The 19,977-nt window shown below is 43.3% G+C and overlaps 2 protein-coding genes across 4 annotated transcripts in view; one reads left to right on the top strand and one right to left on the bottom strand.

Annotated features, from left to right (window-relative positions):
* Positions 1–688: 688 nt before the first annotated feature.
* Positions 689–5,757, top strand: hspa13 (heat shock protein 70 family, member 13). The gene is made up of 5 exons (XM_080459117.1): positions 689–844; positions 926–1,266; positions 2,574–2,787; positions 2,896–3,063; positions 3,587–5,757. Exons 1-5 carry the CDS (start codon positions 820–822, stop codon positions 4,165–4,167), a joined length of 1,329 nt encoding a protein of 442 aa, XP_080315243.1. The 5' UTR covers positions 689–819; the 3' UTR covers positions 4,168–5,757.
* A 208-nt stretch (positions 5,758–5,965) lies between these two features.
* The window catches only part of gdpd5b (glycerophosphodiester phosphodiesterase domain containing 5b), a 42,533-nt gene continuing 28,521 nt past the window's right edge, over positions 5,966–19,977 (bottom strand). Inside the window, exons 7-17 of one of the 3 annotated variants that reach the window (XR_013935184.1) lie at positions 19,232–19,325; positions 17,567–17,712; positions 16,507–16,589; positions 15,154–15,304; positions 13,658–13,879; positions 13,357–13,514; positions 13,115–13,262; positions 10,107–10,189; positions 8,060–8,172; positions 7,401–7,695; positions 5,967–7,200 (exon numbers count right to left, since the gene is read on the bottom strand). Coding sequence is in view for 1 of the 3 variants with exons in the window: in XM_080459116.1 (XP_080315242.1) it covers positions 7,115–7,200; positions 8,060–8,172; positions 10,107–10,189; positions 13,115–13,262; positions 13,357–13,514; positions 13,658–13,879; positions 15,154–15,304; positions 16,507–16,589; positions 17,567–17,712; positions 19,232–19,325 (1,284 nt within the window). In the remaining 2 variants the exon portion in view is untranslated. Of the gene's footprint in view, positions 7,201–7,400; positions 7,696–8,059; positions 8,173–10,094; positions 10,190–13,114; positions 13,263–13,356; positions 13,515–13,657; positions 13,880–15,153; positions 15,305–16,506; positions 16,590–17,566; positions 17,713–19,231; positions 19,326–19,977 lie in introns of all 3 variants that reach the window. The other 2 variants (XR_013935183.1, XM_080459116.1) reach the window with 2 other exon arrangements.

The raw sequence follows: 19,977 nt of genomic DNA on the forward strand, positions 1-19,977 counted from the left end.
TGTGAAAATATTTTTGAGGACAGGAAGACGGAAGGCGAAACAGCGGGGTTAATGAACCATACCTGTACTAGATCAAACAGACTCGAATAACAGCACTATCACAATATAAACCCGTGTACAGTGTAATGTAAGCTGACTGTCAGAGTTGGCAAAATGATCCACATTCCTTATTTAACCCTCCAGCAACAAACCACGTTTCTGGCCCTGACACTGCAATTTCTTCCCACCTGTCAGACTTATCTGAACTGATTTTATCATTGTTGGAAATGTGGAAAATATTGTTAAGAAGCACAGATGTTTGTGTCGGATAATTTAACTTTAAAAGTAAAATTTCCAATCTAAATTAGTTATTTCTCCTAAAATTTTATAGGACCGTTTCTGGTATGCACTCACGTACAAAAGGGAGAATGAATTGTGAACTTATTGACACACTATGCCTTTTAAACTATATAATAATAATAATAATAATAATAATAATAATAATAATAATAATAATAATAATAATAATAATAATAATAATCTCTTTCTGTGTCTTTTCCTGATTGGTTAAAAACGTGACGCGTCCCCAAAGGTGGCGTTGTGTTGGTATAGATGGGAGTTGTAGTCCAAAGTAACAACTTCCGGTTTAATCGCGGACGGCAGCCGTTTGGTTAAAAAAAACTACATTACCCAGAGTTCCTTCGCAATCATGCAACGTTGACGTGTATATTGTCAGTGACTGGAAAGTCAGTCATAGCCGAGCATCGTTTAACCGAAACTTGAACATTTTTAAGATCTTGCGGTGAAATTCCAGCGGTGTGTGACAAACAGTGACTCACGATGGCGGGAGAAGTGTCCATGATCGGTAAGATGAAGTCCCGTAGTTTGTCCGGGTGCTAACACGGTAGCTTTGCCGGGTATCACACATGCTGTCACTCTCCCTCAGGTTCTGTGATCCTGGCCCTGTTCCTGGCCGGGTACCTGGGCCAGCAGTACCTGCCGCCCCCGAAGCCCCGGGTGATCGGCCTGGACCTGGGCACCACCTTCTGCTCCGTGGGAGTCTTCCACCCTGGCAGCGGTCTGGTGGAGGTGATCGCCGACGAGGAGGGCAGGAAGAGCATCCCCAGCGCCGTCTCCTTCACCTCCACCGCGGTGCTGGCCGGGCACCAGGCCGTGGACCTGGCCGACAGCAACCCACAGAACACCATCTACGATGCCAAGAGGTTCATAGGAAAGACGTTTGATCCGGACGAGCTGGAGCAGGAGAGTGCTCGGTACCCGTTTAAGGTGAGTCAGCCTCGGACATGGGACAACGAAATAATAGGGGCCAGGGTGCAGATATGAAAAGCTCCACTTTCTATTCATCAAGAGTTGTGTATTCACAGTGTGACATAATGAACTAACATAGACTAACTTCCAGTCTGAAGCTCTGCTGCCTTCAGGTGAGAGAAGTGCAGCTGTTGATCACAATGTTGGAACCATGATTAAAGCACGAATTATGGCTGAATAGGAAATTGTATTTATCAGACTCTCTGTTTTGCCCTCCCAAACCACGTGATAATAACTTTTCTAACCTGCGGATCAAGTTTCCAAATGTTTGTTGACAAAACAGAACGAAAAACATTTAAATTGTAAGCCACTAAAAATAGTTGGTACAACCCATTTTAACGTCACTGTGGACAGTTTGACAGCCGGTTAACACAAAGGCATCACTGTTTCAGTTTGGCATCTTTATTTATTATATTAACATGACAGGGTGATCAAATGTAATTTTCTACCTGAACATACATAATTATTTTGGTCTAAATTCACAACATAATACCATTTAATAGCTTTTCAAAGAAGCAATCACCACGCATTTGAATTGACCGACCCTTTACACAGACTGTCCCTTTATGATGGCAGCATTGATGAATGTGAGTGTTAAAACATCACAAACAAAGAAACCTTCAAGTTGTTAGAATTTCACATTTGTGTAGCCTACCTCTGTTATATGCGGACATTGATGCTCGATGTTGTTAATGCAGCCATGTCATGAGGATACAGTCAGTTGCATCAGGGTGAGAGGAAGCTGTGAACGCTCTTCACTGGTCTCCCACAACCCTTTTCCATTTTCTATGAATGAGTGTGCGAGTTTCACAGACTGCAGGTGGTGCTTTCACAAGAGTTAGTTTCTTATCTTCAATGTGACCCGGTGTGCAGCAGGTTATGTTAAGTTACTTGATGTGTGTAGAATAAACCAGATCTATTCACAGAGCTGCAGAATCCTCAAATCCCATCGAATGTTTCAGCTTTTTGTAATAACCCTGTCACTTCATGGTCATCATGTACAGCTCTCAGATTCCATCCATTTAGAAAGCAATTATTAAAAAGAATATATTGAATATTTATGTGTGAGCACTACACACTTGGCATTAAACATGGACCAACATGCCGCCTCTGGAGCGGGCATCCCTTTTTTTAATATCTTCGTATCCTTTGCAGTCATAAGACGCCATATATCTTAAAGTGGCAAAGTTGTTTCATTCTTGACAGCGTCCCGCCCTCCGTTTGTTCTTTTTCAATGAGCGTTTTCCATTCTGCTGCTCCTCCAGGTAATAAACAACAATGGAAGTGCAGAGTTTGTGATCTCCACCAACCACACCTTCACTGTCAGCCCGGAGTTCATCGGCTCGAGGCTGCTGCTCAAAATGAGGAAGATGGCCGAGCTGCAGCTGGGCGTGGCCGTGCAGAAGGCCGTCATCTCCGTGCCCGCCGAGTTTGACGAGCGGCAGAGGAACTACACTGTCAGGGCGGCCAACCTCGCCGGTCAGTGAAGAAAACTTTGAAAGCCCGGTCCCGGGAGGATTATTTATAGAAGCGAGATCAGTAATTCAAGGAGTATGCATGTACGCTAAAGTCCCCGTTGACTTGCAGGCCTGGAGATCCTGCGAGTGATCAACGAGCCCACAGCCGCAGCCATGGCGTACGGACTCCACAAGGTGGACGTGTTCAACGTGCTGGTGGTGGACCTCGGGGGAGGAACTCTGGACGTGTCTCTGCTCAACAAGCAGGGCGGCATGTTCCTCACCAGGGCCATGGCAGGTAATGTGCTCCGCTTCAGTCATGAGATGGTAGCTCCTGGGATGGTTCTAACCAGCTGATGATGCGAGTCCCTCTCGCTGCTCCGTTTCTCAAGAGTTGCTGTAGTTTTTACGCAGGACTTCCTTCCTGCTGCAGAACCGGAGTCTGAACCCAGGCTCAGTCTCAGTCGTGCCACTTATTATGGACATTATATTTTGAGCCACATATAACTAATGCGTTCGGTTTCCCTGTGAGTTGATTTGACGTACAGACCCTCATCAAATTTGATTTAAAACAAAACAAATTATTTACCAAAAAATGTGATAGTTCTACTTCCACCGACAACCTGTAGGTGATGAAGACACATAAGATGACTTAGAAAGAAGCTGTATCAGTGCTTACATTAAATCCGCAGCCTGGGGGCAATGTGTTTCCAGACCGGGATTCATACTTTTCTACTGGTCTACTTTTATTTATAATCTGAAGTGAAGCAGCTGATCACTAATGGTCGTTGTACATGAACTGGCTCTTTGCTCTGTTGCAGGAAACAACAAGCTGGGAGGTCAGGACTTCAGTCAGAGGTTACTCCGGTACACCACAGAGAGAGTCCGGCAGGAGTTCGGCTCTGCACCCGTCCTCAAAGAGGACATCCACCGTCTGCGACAGGCTGTGGAGGCCGCTAAGCTGAACCTCACTCTTCACCCCAGCGCCTCCATCAGGGTGCCCCTCTACCTTCACACCCCCGAGCACTCGGATTCCCCCAAAGCCTCCGCTCCTGCCCCCGTCCTCTTTCAGGCCGTTATCACCCGTGAGCTGTTCGAGGAGCTCAACGAGGACCTTTTCCAGAAGATTCTGGCCCCTGTAAAGACCGTGCTGGCCGAAGGCCACCTGGACAAGGAGGACGTCGACGAGATCGTGCTGGTTGGAGGGTCCACCAGGATCCCGCGGATCAGGAAGCTGATCAGCGAGTACTTTGGGAAGGAGCCGAACACGTCGGTGGACCCGGACCTGGCTGTGGTCACAGGCGTGGCCATTCAGGCCGGCATCATGAGCGGCTCCTGGCCTTTACAAGTGAGCGCATTAGAAATACCCAACAGACACCTCCGCAAGACGAACTTCAGCTAATCTCCGGCCAGGAAGAGCATTCAGACGGATCTCCCACCGACTCCCGCCGCTCGCTTCACTAATGGGCTTAATGTGCTGACGTGTGAGGAAAAACTCACCAGTAAGACTCACCAGGGGTTCAACCAACTTTAGCTTCTTCTTAAACTGTGAACGGTGGCGGAAACGGAGAACATTCCTCAACAAGCGACTTTCAGATAGTGGAGTTATGCACCGAGGTACAGCAGAGAAAACTCTGTAACATAATGACGACATGTCGTCTGAGGCGAGCGTGACGACCCACAAATACTGTTCAATTCAGGGAACAATCAGTGTCAGAGAGTTCAAGACAAGCGAGTATGCCTTCAGCTATTTATTTATTTATTTTAGTTGCCTGTGTTTTGTGTGTGCGTGCCTTTAACTTAAGTTTTCATTTTCCCCATAAAGGTTTGTGCCTTTTCAGAATGCTGCTTATACTGTTGGAACTGAGGTGATGGGCTGCGGAGCGGCTCTTCCCTCGGTTGCCTTTGTTCAGCTCTTTAGAACGCTTTGCACAGTCACAGGAGGAGAACCTCAGTTTTAGTATGGAATGCTCAAGTGATATAGAACAGGGGTGCAAACTCATAGTTCAGGGGTCCAATGCAGCCTAATTTAATGTGGAGTCTGACTCACTGTTGTGCTTTGAGGACTTTTTTTAAGGTGTAACTGCATTCCTAACTTAAATGGCCAAAAATGGACCCAGGTTTCTTGTCGGGAGTGTGAAAAGTGGTTTTTGCTGCTGTTGATGGGACTTACCAGTCCTACAGAAGGACTTCCTGGTGCCTCGAGTATTTGATGACACCATCACGTGTTGAACCTGAAAAAGCCCCGAGTGTTAGTTTCTAATTCTGGTGGACAAAAAGCTTGAATTTGCACATTTTGGATAGAAGTTCATTTCTATTTCTGTTCCATTTGTATGTGTGTGTGTGTGTGTGTCCCTGATGATTTGTTGCCATTTGTCAGCTTCGCATTCCTTCAGAAGGTTCCTCTGCCTTTTAGTTTTAACCCACTTTAATTACAAAATAAAACTGGAACTCGGATGTAACAGAGCCAGTCACAGTAAAGATACTGTTTGAAAAGAAGAATACTAGGATCTATTTTTGTAACGCAAGTAAAGACTATACGCAGTATAGTTGCATAAAAACATGAAGTCAAGCTGATCTGCTTTTTACCATATTAAAAATACTTCCAAGTGTCTCTCTTTGCATTCTTTGATGTTTGAGCTCCACCGTTTGCTGCAAGGATGAATTTGAATCAGGCTCAGGTGAGAGATTCGTCAAATACATTCATATATACACATTCATATCACCTATTAACCATCGACTGAGAGGAAACCAGATAAAACGTGAGCATGCACTCAAAGAAACGATGCTCACCATTAAATGTGCAACAGAGGAAATGATATATCTTGTTTGCGTGGTCAGACTCCCTCCTTGATATGTGTTATACCTACGTTTAAGAGTGTCTAGATTAGCCTTAAACAAATTTGATTGCGTCAATGAGTTGAGTCACGACTGTTTTAGAAGACTTTTTTCTTTTTTTTTTAATGTTCACTTCTGAGGCACAGTAATACTCAAAGAATAAAAAGTAAACACAAAAGGCAATCCATGTCTTGGCCTGCGCTGCCCGTTGCGATACCTTTAGCATCCCTTCACTTTAGATTAGCTCGCCCATTCTGCTCCTCGAGAATCGGCTACCCTGCATGCTTCCCAAGATAGTACGAGGCTGGAACAGGAGACATTTATATACACGCTTTGCAGAAAATACTAGAAGACCAGGTTTTGAGAAACACTAGCTTCATTTTCACAGTTCGCACCCACTTCATGTATCATAGTTTTTACACCGGCAACCAACATTCAGACGCATTTTGTTCAACACTAAAACACCACAGACCGAACTGCAGTTCCAAGGCTGTGTGAGAAGGAGAAATATAATTGGACCAGACTATCGCTAAAGTCATTTAAATATCACTTTTTCAAATATCAATTCTGTTGGCTGCAAACATCTAAACCACTGGCTCACCTGTATATACACTATACAACACACTCAACAGAGCACTGCACACAGGGGCTAAAAATATACATATATGCAGTCAGAATACATACAATACACGTCTTTTTTTTTTTACAAAAACAGCACAATAACCCATACACATTCATCATAATCTGTATAACGACAAGACCGATCTCCACCTTCCCCAGACGTCTTCACCAGTTCCTCTGGTGGCGCCGGGAGCAGCTCACACAGGTCAGTCACATGCACTGAGCAGGCAAAGGGCAGGGAGGCACCTATTGAAACAACTCTTACATACACCATGTGAATATTTCACCTGGAGGAGAAGGTAGAACTTCTGTAAACAGCTCTTGTATGTGTGTGGTGTGTGTTTTAATGTTCGTTATTAAATATAAATATCACTGCTCGTGCACGGAGGAGTGCTGAGCAGAGAGTAATGAGCTGGAGGCGAACCGTCCTCATGCTGCAAGCCTTGTTAAAGAAATGTAATAGTCAGGAGAAGGCCGTCGTTTACAGAGCCTCAAACAAGTTTTTTTTTTTTTTTTTTTTTTTTTTAAAGTAGCTTAGAATTCAAAATTAAATCTGAGAACTCTTTAGATTGAAAGCTAACGTTGCCAAGTCAGACAGGCCTCTTGTATAGATATGAGAAGAGGCGGAGGAGAAAGAGGAAGAGGCCACAGAATTATCTCATCAATTAAAAAAGTGCTTGTAGTTTTGCTCTGATACACAACATGTCTGACTCGGACTATTTACAGAATGTACACATAACACATGGGTGAGTTGGTGCTTTTGCCAAACACAGCAGTCTGTCACCTCGTCCTCGGACGAGGAAGAGGAAGAAGAGAAAGAGAAAGAGATTTTGCACGGATAAACAGGGATGATGTGAATGTGAAGTTTCCATCCCGTTGTTGGGTGTGGGTCACTGGCTGATTCCTTGGTTCGTGTAGTAGTCATAGCCATTTTCTCCGTAGAGCTCCTCAGCAGTGCCAACTCCATTCTGTACCTCTGGAGGGCGCCAAAGAATAAGAAAAGAAGAGTCAGCAAGCTCGAGTACAATTATTAAACACCCCCAGCAATTCTCAACTTTACCCATTTGGTAAATGAAAGAAAGAAAAAAAAGTGTGATTCACAGCAACACTGAATGACAAAAGGGATGAAGGAAAAAAGATGTAGGCTCACAAACAGCTGACACCAGCATCACTCACCTTTGACCCCAGCACGAGAGGCTCTCTAGACAGACCGGGTTGTCTACAAGCTCCCCCATACAAGGCGTCACTTCCGCTGGGGGAATGTGGGATGAGGATGGGAGTGTAGGTGGGTGGATGCATGAATGGATTGGGGGGGGGGCAAAACAGGCAGAGAGGTGGGAGGCAATGAGGGATGCAACGGATGCATGGAATAAAAGAGGAGGAAGCCACTGCTTGCGGAGAAGAGATGGAGGTGTGGTAGGATGGACATCACACGAAGGATGGAGGAGGGAGGGCGGTTACTGGGGTTGACCTTTGACATGGAAGAGAGGAAGAGGATAGGGGAGAACATTCACAGACACTCAAAGAGAGATGCATGCTGGGATTGAGTGACATGCTGCCTGGGTGCCTGAATTTCAAAATGAACTGCTTCTCATTTTTAAAAGGGACAAAAACCCAATCAAACACTTACTTTAACATATGGTTGACCTGGATATCTTTATTATGAACTGCATGCTTATATGTGACAATTACTATAAATAAAAAGCTGAATGAGTTCCCTTTTTTTCCATATCAACAAATTAAGAATTGGTTTTGTGGGCTCCTGAACAAAGGAACTAACAGTGACAAAAAAAAAAAAAAAAAATCAAATGTCATCTCAGTCACACGGTTCTTACCAGAGAAGATAAGTTTCTCCTTCATGACGTTGATGTCTCGACTCGACCTCCCGACGGCAGCACTCAGCATGATCTGCTCGGGGTTGTAGCTGCGCATGCCGCTCGTCCGATACCTGCAGGAGGGGGGTCGTGTGTGTGTGGTCAGAAATCACCCCGAGGTTTCAGAATATCACTGAGTATTTTCGTATTACTTCAGGCTCATGCATTGTAACGTTTCACCAAGTAGAGAACTTAGTTGGACATGTTGCCCCGTTTAAAGCCGCTCTCTGAGCAAAACTACAATTTTATACAGAGTTCATTTCAAGGTCAAACTGCTGTGGCAGGAGGTATATGAAGTACACAGAGCTCAATGTTAATGAGTCTTTGTTGGTCATATCAGAACCACGAGCGAGAGTGTACAGTGACTACAACTTCTTTGATGGTTATATACAAGCTATTCCAGTTAAATTAGTGTGCAACTCTTTTACAGATGGTTTTATATATATATGTGTATTAAACAAATATATTAACCAAATTAACAATATTGATTTGATAGAAATTTGCTCTCCAGTGTTCATCATTAGCTTTCTTGCTTCATAAGGTACTTTTTATAATCTTGTCAATGACTCATCTACTCATCAGTGTTGATTAAACTGCGTTCAGCCTAAATGAGGCTGCATTCAGTATTAAGCGCTCTACTTTTCCTGGATGACTACCAAACATAAATCACAATGACATTTTGCTTTAATTAGTGAAAACTATTTTTTATTTTTTTGGTCTGCCTTACTAAAAGATCATTCATTCCTTCAGTTAGGGCATATATTTGAGTTTAAACCAAGCGTCATTGCCTTAATGAAAACAGGTTAATTTAATTGGAAGGCTGAGAGCATTAGTCCTTACTAATGACGCACGAACAGAAATGCAAACAAACCACAATTTAGCTCATCGGCATCGATAAAAGCCAATCCCAAGGCACTTCCCCTGATGAATGCAGAGCTGTACGTCAATTCCGACATTCAATCGTTTGTGTTAATCAGAGTAGATAAATCTATAATCTTATTGGAGCCGTTAATACTTCGAGCTGCGTGTGGGGGAAACACACTGTTTTTATTCAGCCCATGGGGATACGGGCGAGAATTCAGCAGTACAGTACGATTCAGGTCAGACAGAGAGAAGTGATAAAGATGGGAGAATGTGAAAAGACAGCAAAAATGAAACTAGTAAAAAATGTAGAGATTGAATGAGATGAATTGAGTATTAAGAGCAACAAAGAAAATGTAGAGAAAGAAATGGAAGAAATGAGACATACAAATAGAAAATCCTCCAAACAGTGAGAAGAGTGATACAGAGGAAAGAGACAGAAAGAGGGTGAAATGGGAGAAGAGTTTGGGTCAGAGGAGCGGGTGACCCGGTTACCTGATCATATGATAGCTGAGAGAAGATGCCAGAATGCAGCAGAGGAGAAGAAGAGCATGCACATCGGGCAGAGGGGAGACGACGAGGAAAGACAAAAAAGGACAAAAGGAGGCGGGAAGAGAAGGAGAGAGAGAGAGAGAGAGAGAAAACGAGAGAGATCAGTTTAGGGCAGCAGACAGACGCTACAGAAGAGCTTGGCCAAGCGGAACAAACTTGTACCGGACGGTGACAAGTAAGACAGAAAGAACATCCTCCATCCACAAGATGACAGGACATCTGTCAATCAACGAAAAGGAGGGGAAACGCCGCAGGAGGGTGAAGGATTTAGTCAAGTGAAAACATGTGCAGAGATCGAACATCTTGTCTGCGAGTAAACCGAGGAACAAAGAGAAAAGGACAGCAGAAACACAACAGAGCAGCTCAATTCAAAGTCAACACACAGGACAAAAAAAAACATTTGGACAAGAAGATACACTTTGATTGACTATTTGACACGTTTGTAAGAAAATAGATCCTTGTCTGGGTAAGAGAGAGCAAAAACTGCCCTGCAGAGGAAAAAAAAAATAATTAAAAAAAAGCTAAAATATTAATTCTTGCATTAGGATTCAGTTATGATCTGTCTGCAGGTAAATGTCCAGACGTGTGTACTTACTTCTGGAATACAAATATTCCTATGACTACAGCAAAGGAGATGAGGTCTGCAGACACCCACATCAGGCAGTATTCATTGGGCCTCTGGAAACACACATAAAACACACCGTGTCATGGTAAACTCGAGTTTTCGCCCTGAACCCAGGTTCCTTATGAACCAGTAGGGGGCGCTCCAAACCAAGAACAAAATCTCTCTGTTAGAGGAAAAAATAAAAGCACATTCATTTCATGTACATAGTTTAAATGTTGCTGCTCGCACAAACAGTTTGCAATACAGAAATCATTCCTTTAAAATTTAAAACAAAACATCAAAATGTTTTGAAACACAGATTTGTGTCAACAGGCTTTAACCTCATACTCTATGAAGTCCAAGTAACGTCCACGCCCAAGCTGTTATGTTCTCCCCGTGCATGTGGATTTTCTCCAGTCACATTCCTGTACCTGTGAATGTGAGTATGTGGCGCATCCATGGATCTTCGCATGCTCTTCATATCCTCTCCTTGTTGCTGTCAGACTAAAAGGTTGCGAGGTTCAATATTTGAGATGTGAGTCGACTCGGTGATGAGGCTGAGGGTGTGTGATTCACGCCATGTAGAAGTGATGACAGTTAATCAGGACGGCCTTGTAGAGACGAGCAGCTGCTACAAACAATAAGTGGAGCTTTAACATGAATACATGTGGTTGTCTGTCTCTTTGTGTTTGCCGTGTGATGGACAGGTGGCCCGTCCCAAGGTGTACAATGCCTTCATCCGCAGTCACCTGGGATCAGCTCGACCGCCCTACAACCCTCAGTTGGATAAAGTGGAATCAAAGATGTATGGGAAATAATGAAGTACTCCTACAGCTTCCGAATAAAATGTTGCCATTTCTAAAAGGCACATGTCTTTTTGTGTGCGTGTGTGTTTTTTGGGAGATGGCTGTTGAACAGACTCGCTATCTTATCTGTTGGCACAGAATATGGAGATAAATATGCCTATCCAGCTTTTACGGGTCATTAAAGAGAGAGAGGAGCCTATCTCGGAGACCGCAGTGGCCCTCATTGATCTTGTTGAAGACAGACTGATCCACCTTTACAGCTTAGTCTAATTATACTTGCGTTCTTGGAAATGATCCAGACATTTTTATTTATTTTTTAATATGTAGATAAATTAGTTTATAATACTTTTCTATATTTTATACTAAGATAGTGTTATCAATCATCTCTGGGATCATGGGAGTCCATGGCTTTGCCTGCTTTGAAGCAGTCAGAATTAAATGTGCACAGAACCTGAAGCAGAACTGGGACACCGCCAAACACTTTATCATGAAGGTTCCTGTTTTGTGTGCTGTGTGTGTGTCCTGTGTGTGTGTGTGTGTGGGGGGGGGGGGGGGGGGGGGGGGGCTTGGGAAAGCCTGCATTGAGAGGAAAGATTTCTTTGTTGAGAAGACTAATGTTTGTCCTGCAACCGTTATCATTTTCACCCTAATGTTAGGTTTGGTTTGCCAAACGCAAAAGGTGATAAGTGACTGTGTGGAGACAAGCCACACACAGAAAGGCTGTAGTTCTCTGCCAAGCATAAAAAATAGGCATAATGATAAGGTACATTCAGCTAAATCCAGACATTATTAGAAATCAATTCACATAACATATAGGAAGACGGTGTCTGATGACATATTGTACCACACTTAAACTTCGAACTTATATTACAGCTGAATTAAAAACAATAGTAATAATTTAAGGGAAAAGAAGCAATCCAAGTGTGACCACAAACAAACCAAACCAGATTCTGAAGGGCAGCAATATATAGTATTTAGTAAAAAATCATGTTTCTGCATTATAATCAGTCCATTCATCTTTTATGCAGCTTTATCCAATTCAGATTTGCAAGGAGGTGAAGCTGATCCCAGCAGACCACGGGCAAAGACAGGGGCACCATCCATCACAAGGCAAACACACAGAGTGACAGGCAACCACACTCACATTCACACATGGAGAAATCTAGAGTGAATCTCAAATACATGTTTTGAGACTGTGGGAAGACACTGATGAACATGGAGAAAGCCTACACATGCACAGGAAAACATGCAAACTCCACACAGAAAGGCAACAGCTGGACTCAAACCAGGGATGTTATCACTACATTTATGTGCAGCCTTGTAGAATCGCCCTTAAATATGTGCCTTTGAGATCACGCACACTCTCTGAAGAGTCGAATCTAGTCTGCCAGTCTAAACCCCCCCCTGAACCATAAGCGTGAGGCAGCAGGTCAGGTCCCTGTGCCATCATGCAGAGTTCCCATATGGTGGCGCAGATGGAGAGAGAACCAGCACGTACAGGGTGGGTTCAACAGAGGCTTGGTGTGAGTGCTACCCAGGTTGGTGGAGTTTGAGAAGACGGTTGAACTAAAAATCGATGAGTGATGCAGTACAGCAGGGATAGGCATTTCCCGGTCCTCGAGGGCCGCCGTCGTGCATGTTTTTCATGTTTCCCTGCTCCAACACACCTGAATTTAATGACTGTATCATGATGAAGCTCTGCAGAAAAAGCCCATCATTAATATCAGGGGTGTTGAAGTGAGGGCCCATTGAAACTGTGCAGGAATGCAGCCCTCGAGGACCAGGATTACCCACCGCTGCGCCACAGGAGAGCCTACAGTGATGAGGCTCCTTTTTCTGCTGTGCTGAGATGAGTGTTGAAAACACCGATAGGATACTGTGCTCAGCACAGATAATGAACACTTCAGATGAGAACAGCTGACAGCTATGATCCCTTGTTGATGTTGACTGCTAAAATCCAATTTAGCTATATACAGGCGTATAGCAGCATGTTAACAGCTCATGAAGTGAAGTTATGTGCACTGCAAAACGGTAGGAAAATGCAGAGGTCACATAAAAAAAATGTATTTGGCTGCTCCCTTTAACACCAATTGACCTTCCCTGATGAAACCTGAGCAATTTGGGGTGAAGCGAAAAATAGATATAATTAAAAAAAATTTTTTAGAAAAAGGTTTGCACAAAAAAAGTCCTTACCATGAGCCAAACAGGATAAGGCACCTTTCTGAGGATATGCGGGGCCTCTGAGGAGACCGACGACACCCCGCTGCACCACAGTACGGAGTACAGCCAGGGCTCGTTGACGGTGTAGAGGCTGAGGTTGATGTGACTCTGGGAGAAGTCTCTGAAAACAGTCACACACATTCGTCTGCTTCCTTGAACATAAATCATTGTTATAGTGCCCAGCAGGCACATAAGGCCCGTAGGTGTCTTGGTACCTGATATCCTGGATGCTAACTTGGTTGTATCGAAGCAGCAGCCTGCTGACGCTGCGGTGCTGCAGGCTTTCAGGAGTCTGTTTCTTCATTGAGGTCTGGATCAGACCAGGTGCCAGCTGTTCCACCTGAGCTCTGTACTCATCAGGAGTCCACATCACCTAACCGCGGCAAAACATTAACGCATTTTAGGAAATGTCGTTTTTTTTTATTGCAAAACATTGTGAACACACAAAGTCAGACATGGTGCAGTTGAGAGGACAACAAGCAGATTGGTCTTAGAATTTAAATGCGATTTGATTACCAGATTATGAGGAACTCCAGATTGCTGCACAGCCTGTAGAGTATCATTGATCCAGCTGTGATAGCAGGGGTGCTCCAGAGGAGGTTTGCGCAGCCTGAAAACCACAGTGCTGTTGTGGTAGGAGGCCAGCTTAAGAAGCTGCTCCAGGCTGCACACGCTCTGATTGGCGATCAGATCCTTCTCATGTGGGGACAGGGTGTGCACTGTCCAGAAGGGGTCATCCTGAGAAAAAAAAACAAAAAACACAACTGTTTTTCTGCTGCTCAAAAATCTGTTGCATTAATGGAAGCCTGTCATGAAACATGTATGCACTTAAAACAATAAAATACCCATGTCTTTCTTACAACGCCTACAGGACATAAAAATAGTCAAATGGTTAGCTGGAGTTTGATCCTTTTTCACTTCACTGCTCTCTCGCCTCAGAGGAGAAAGAAACAACAGATTATTTTATTTATATTTTCTGCGATGTGTTTCCTTGTGAAAAAAAAAAAAAAAAAAAAAAGCCTGGAGTGGTACGGCTTTTCCTGGAAAACAAAATCTCGCCTGGATGTGTGCACGAGCAGAATAAACAGGCTAAGGAGAAGAAGGGTCAAGTAATGAAGATTCAAACAAATACTGACACAATCCAAGTCTGTCTTCCCTGTAATCCTACTTCAAAAACTGAGGCTTCAGAAGAAAACACTGAACAGGGACCGACTGGGTTCATTTCCAGGGCTTGTTTGGGATTTTAGGAAATGCCACTCAATAGAGGCTTGTTGAAATATCACAGCTCAAAACATTATTTCTTTGATATATTAAGTAGCGGTTTTAGCTTCAATCTTCTTGAAGCCCCTCGACCCGAGAGCCATTTTTCTGGAGGGTGCGTGCTCATGAGTTCTGAGGCTAAAGCCACTGCATCAAGTGCTTGTAATTTGACTCTAGCCTCACAGTTTTTGTCCGTCATTGCTGGGAATAAACCCAATGAGCACATGAAGAATATACACCCAACACTGCATGTTTTACAAAAAAAAACAACCTCACCATATGTATTCAGAATTGTATCTTTCAAAACACTGAATGACTATATGAAGAACGTGTGCGAGTTGCACTAAACCACAGATCAGCACCCTGCAGTGCATAAAGCAGTGGGCATGTCCAACACAGGTCTGTGCAGGACAGAATAATTGGAAACTATAATGAGCAGCGTTGCAGCACACTGTCTGTCTGTGTGCGTTCATTGTGTGTGGTACCCTGGTCTGGTACTTTAATGAGAATTCTACAAACTATTATTTTGAAAGACTCGCTGACCTTGATCCGCTTTGTATGTCTGAGTGAATATTATCGTTTTAATGAAACAGGCCAGTGTAATGAAAGATGAATGAGTGCGGACAGAGAAAAAGCCAAGACTCGGTGGGCTGATGGCCATAATCACACATCACAGCTTCATGTCATGCTGCCGGTTAAAGCTGAAATGACTTCAAAATAATCCATTCTTTCAGCTCTTTTTATAAACTGACCTGTAGGAACCATAGCCCAGCGTTGAGCTGCTGCAAATCTGTCCAGTTGAAATATGAAGCATCCTCCATACGTCTGTCAGGAAAAACCTTTTCGACATCCGTAGTCCTCCGCAAAGTGAAGTCTCGCATCAGAAAAGGTACGCCATCAGTACTGGTGATCAGAAAAGAGGAGCAATTAATTGAAATAAACTTCTTGTTAGGCTCTCAAACTCTCGTCTTATTAGGCCCTCTGTTAACCAGTACGAATAGAAAATAATTGGATGAACTACTTGTTATGTATCTGCAGAGAGTCTGAATGATAATCAAAAAAGTACAATGAAAAATCCATTGTAATCTCTGAATTACTGTCTATAAATATATGTATTAACACTGAATGTAGGTGTGCCTGGTCTCCTGCAGGACTGGAGTCTCTCCGTTGTTTTGGCTGCCATCAATTCTAATTACTCCGCACCGTAAGGAGCTCGCCTGTCAGCAGCATGCACCAGTCGCACACCCATTCACCTCTCTCAGGACAGTGCAGGGAGCCCAGGGAACACACAAACATGCATTTGCATACACAAGCAGTTGCCAACACGTTCAATTAAGATGCAAGGACTGCGAGAACACGGTCAACAATCTTAAAGCACACTGCAGTGAAAGAAAAAGACAAACCAATTGCAAAACAGAGCGCCACACCCTGTAATAGCAACAAGACAGCAACAACACATAGTGGTTGCATAGTCAGTCATCTACCACTGCACATGCATGGGTAGACACGTGCACCCACGATTCATCATACCATGGCCACTCCAGTTTCCACCCACTCTATTCCATTTCTTCCTGCAAGTGCGTCTCCCTGAGCTCAGCCTGTCGCCTCCCATTATGTTGATGTCATGTGTTCATGTGACTGCTTAAATTCTGATCTGCTCGTGCATTTACTCCTAATCTGTGCATATTTCATAGAAAGCAACTATATGTACTCATGCATATATCTTTTTTTTTATAATGTCTAAATATTAATAATACTCCTGTTTTTCTCAATATATTTGCCCATAATAAAGGTTATTATGTTATTACAAGTGTGTTGCAGAATATAATAAAATAAGATAATTGATCAAAGCAACACATTCTGTTACACCATGTTTTCTTGTTAGCTGCAGTACATGAAGACCCATGAAAAACAGTCTTGTTTTTAATCCACAAGATCAAATAAGGGCAGGTAGAAACGTGACACACAGTAAATAAACCTTCATTTGTTTGCTTCATTTCTCAGCTGTATTGATCGTGTGTGTGTGTGTCTGTGTTTTTGTGTGTGTGTTTGTGTGCGTGTGTGTGTGTGTGTGTGTGTGTCTGTGTTTTTGTGTTTGTGTGTACCTGATAGCCACGTCAGCCTCCAAGCCAGTGACGTTCATCTGCAGAGCTCGCTGGAAGGACCACAGCGTGTTTTCTGGAGCGAGCTGGAAACAGACACACGGTGAAAGACAAACACATAATTACACATAGCCATGTAGCAGTGATGTAATTTGAGTCGTTCCTGGATGAACTGATTCTACTGAAGGAGTAACAGAAATGTGGAAGGACTGAAGCAGGGGGACAGCATAAATATACAGAGATAGCTTTATGTAAAACAGGATTGCATAAAATAGGAAACTTCTGCACTGTCGATTGCTCTTTAACCTACCAGGTCACAGTGTTGATCAATACCAAGCTGATAGGTTAAACAACACTTACTCATATGCTATCTTCCTATGACACAGTGTGAGAACCACAGGAGAGGAATGATCCTGTAATCAATACAGATAGATTCTGGGAAACTGCGACCCGTGAGGTATCCTTCTCTCCCTCCCTTCCCTGCCAGAGTTTCTCACAGCCTTGCAGAGCCACGCCTAAATTTAGATTCCACTGCACGGATCGATCGCTTTGCACAAATACCACATGAAGCAGGGCGAGTCCATGACTGTCTGAGTAACTGTTTTCAATAACCACCTTCCTTTTCCTTCCAAGTGTTGCGTAACACTCATTGTGATGTTGTGCCAAGTACCGGTGCACTAATCCTTCTGCAGGTAACATTTAGAAGCAATCAAAACAACCCTCCAGATTAATACTAAGAGCAAAAACAAGATTATGTCTTAATTAACTCTTCTAAGTTTTCCAAGTAGCCTTTTGACCAAACTTGCAGAAGCTATAATAAAGCTTAAAATCTAATAATGATAAATCTTCAGTCATTATTTAATTGTGTATGCTAAAGAAGCAATGGCTGAACTATTTCCAGCTACAAAACCAAATCCCGGACTAGATCAACCCTGGAAAGTGCAATGGAAGAAAAATAAATGGAGCAGAAAGAGGAACAAATAAAGTATTTGGCAATGTAAAAGCATTTGTAAGAGTTTATATATATATGTATTTTTTAAATGGGTTGTATTATCTTGCTCACCATGGGGGCTCCCTGGTGGCCGAAAACTTCGGGGCGTGGCTTGAGGGTGTCAGGGTCCATGATGCAGGGGGAACTGATATAAAGAGGCACCATGTAGAGTCCCAGCAACACACTGAGATACAGCAGCACAACAACCACCTGGAATACTGAAAGAAGACATATACTAATAATATGGTTAAACTGAATATAGCTGTAGTTGTTACAGTGTTACACCACAAGAGAATACACACACATCAGCTGTTGACATCTTGAAATTCATGAGTGGTGATCATCTTTGCCACGTTTTCAAATACTTTTAGCCAATAAAACCAGCACTGAGTTAGCCAACAGAAATACATCGTCTGCTGGTGAAACTCTGATCAATCGGTCTCCCATTCACTCACATTTTAGTGAATTCACTGACATTAAGTTGCAGCAGTTAGCTGATCTAATTGGCTTACAATAGAGCTTGTTTGTCGTCAATTCTGTTGACATGTTCAAGGCTCAGCAATGAGCACATTATGAAACTTTTACAAAAGCGTGCCAAAAGTATAGAAACTAAATTGAATGTGTTGTAATGTTTATGGTTTGGCATGGCGACTATCAACACTGCTATCCCGGGCCAAGGAGATAAGAGTTTCCCCTTCGCCCACCTCTGTGGAACTAAGCAGTGATGGCTATGAGTGTGGACACCCACACACACACACACACACACACACACACACACACACACACACACACACACACACACACACACACACACACACACACACACACACACACACACACACACACACACACACACACACACACACACACACACACACACACACACACACACACACACACACACACACACACACACACACACACACACACACACACACACACACACACACACACACACACACACACACACACACACACACACACACACACACACACACACACACACACACACACACACACACACACACACACGAGGGGAATGTATTTGTTTCAAGGTCAGCTCGGAGGCGGGGTTGAGTTGCCAACTCTTGTTACACACAGGAGACTCAGTCTTCATCCACAGGAACGCACGCAAACACAGTCTTCCCTGCTTTGCGTTACAGAGATGTTAAAGGCCAAAGCTTTTAAATGTGATACCACTTCATCAGGATAAGATAAATAGCCTTTTCTTGCTTTGCAGTAAAGGAACATAATGACAGACCAGAGCATGTTTCTCACTGGAAGCAAAATTCGATAAATGCCATATCTGTCTTCATCTTAACAAAGTGGTATTTTTTAAAAAGCCCTTATTGACACGATCAACCGTCTAATTGTGAATAATCTTGTTACCATCTGGCAGCAGCAAAAGCTGGTACGTAAATGACTTTCAGCTCAATTAGGAGTGCATTTTGTGCCACAGACACCAAAAAGCAGTGCGTTTCAGCACACACTCAGGGCTGCTAATCCCCACAAAAGAGTCCTGGCCTCAAGGACAAAACAATTCGAGGTGTCCTGGCAAGAAAACATCACATGAGACTGTAGGAATGTTTGTTATCTTGGAAACCCTGGGTGGAGGTCCTGGCCTCTGTCCGAATAATGTTAATCATTCACCAACTCCTCGTGTTGTCTGTTTCTGAGGCTCAGACATTTACACTGAATAAGAATAAAGCGTATTTAATGTTTCAGTATTAAACATACTTGTTTTGTCTGAGCGGGCGACCTGTCCAGCCACAATCCAAGACAGTGCAGTGACCGCAACAAGAGCACCTATGTGCAGGAATGGACCTGTAGCCTGGATGGTAGGTTAATAAGACAGAAGCAGAAGATTAAAAGTCGGAAAACAGATAGTGGTGGGAGACAAAAATAGAGAACACAGAGGGGCATGGAATTACAGACATTATCAAGACTTAAGACATTGGAAACACTATTTAGAGATAATAGCCGTAATGTGTCGAGGCATTCAAATCTAATGGCCTCATTTTCAGGAGAACTGTGGCTCCACTTCAATCACACATTCTTGTTGCACAACAATCTCACACAGACACACTAATTATAAACCTGTCACGACTCCTTGGATATCGTTTAACAGTTACATGTCACCAGGGCAAATGTGGATCGAGTGTCTTGTCACCACAGTGTAGTGTATAGAGCTCGCGAGGTTGAAAGTTTTTTGTACATTGACAACAACTCATTTCATGTGAGGAAAGGCAAAAATCCAGAAGTATGAATCGTTTAGTTTCCCCATCAAACTCTCTTAAATTAATAACGAACAGACCAAGATTACATCCTCCTCCCTCATCTGCCTCACAATGGTTTGGTCTGTCTTTACAACGCACTGTCCCACTGTAGGATTGATGATGCATCAGTGGAAGTGAGGGAGAGATGAGATGGAGGTAAAAACAGATTTCCATTTAGCAAAACTGCTTTCAAAACAAGAGACATAT

Source organism: Lipophrys pholis (assembly GCF_963383615.2).
Source record: "Lipophrys pholis genome assembly, chromosome: 3".
Taxonomy (NCBI): Eukaryota; Metazoa; Chordata; class Actinopteri; order Blenniiformes; family Blenniidae; genus Lipophrys; species Lipophrys pholis.

Bases quoted from the DNA above. Each gene is read 5' to 3' on its own strand.
- hspa13 (XM_080459117.1), top strand. From the start codon at position 820: ATGGCGGGAGAAGTGTCCATGATCG. The intron at 1,267-2,573 runs GTGAGTCAGCCT...CTGCTCCTCCAG, and splicing joins GTGCTCGGTACCCGTTTAAG to GTAATAAACAACAATGGAAG. The intron at 2,788-2,895 runs GTCAGTGAAGAA...GTTGACTTGCAG, and splicing joins CAGGGCGGCCAACCTCGCCG to GCCTGGAGATCCTGCGAGTG.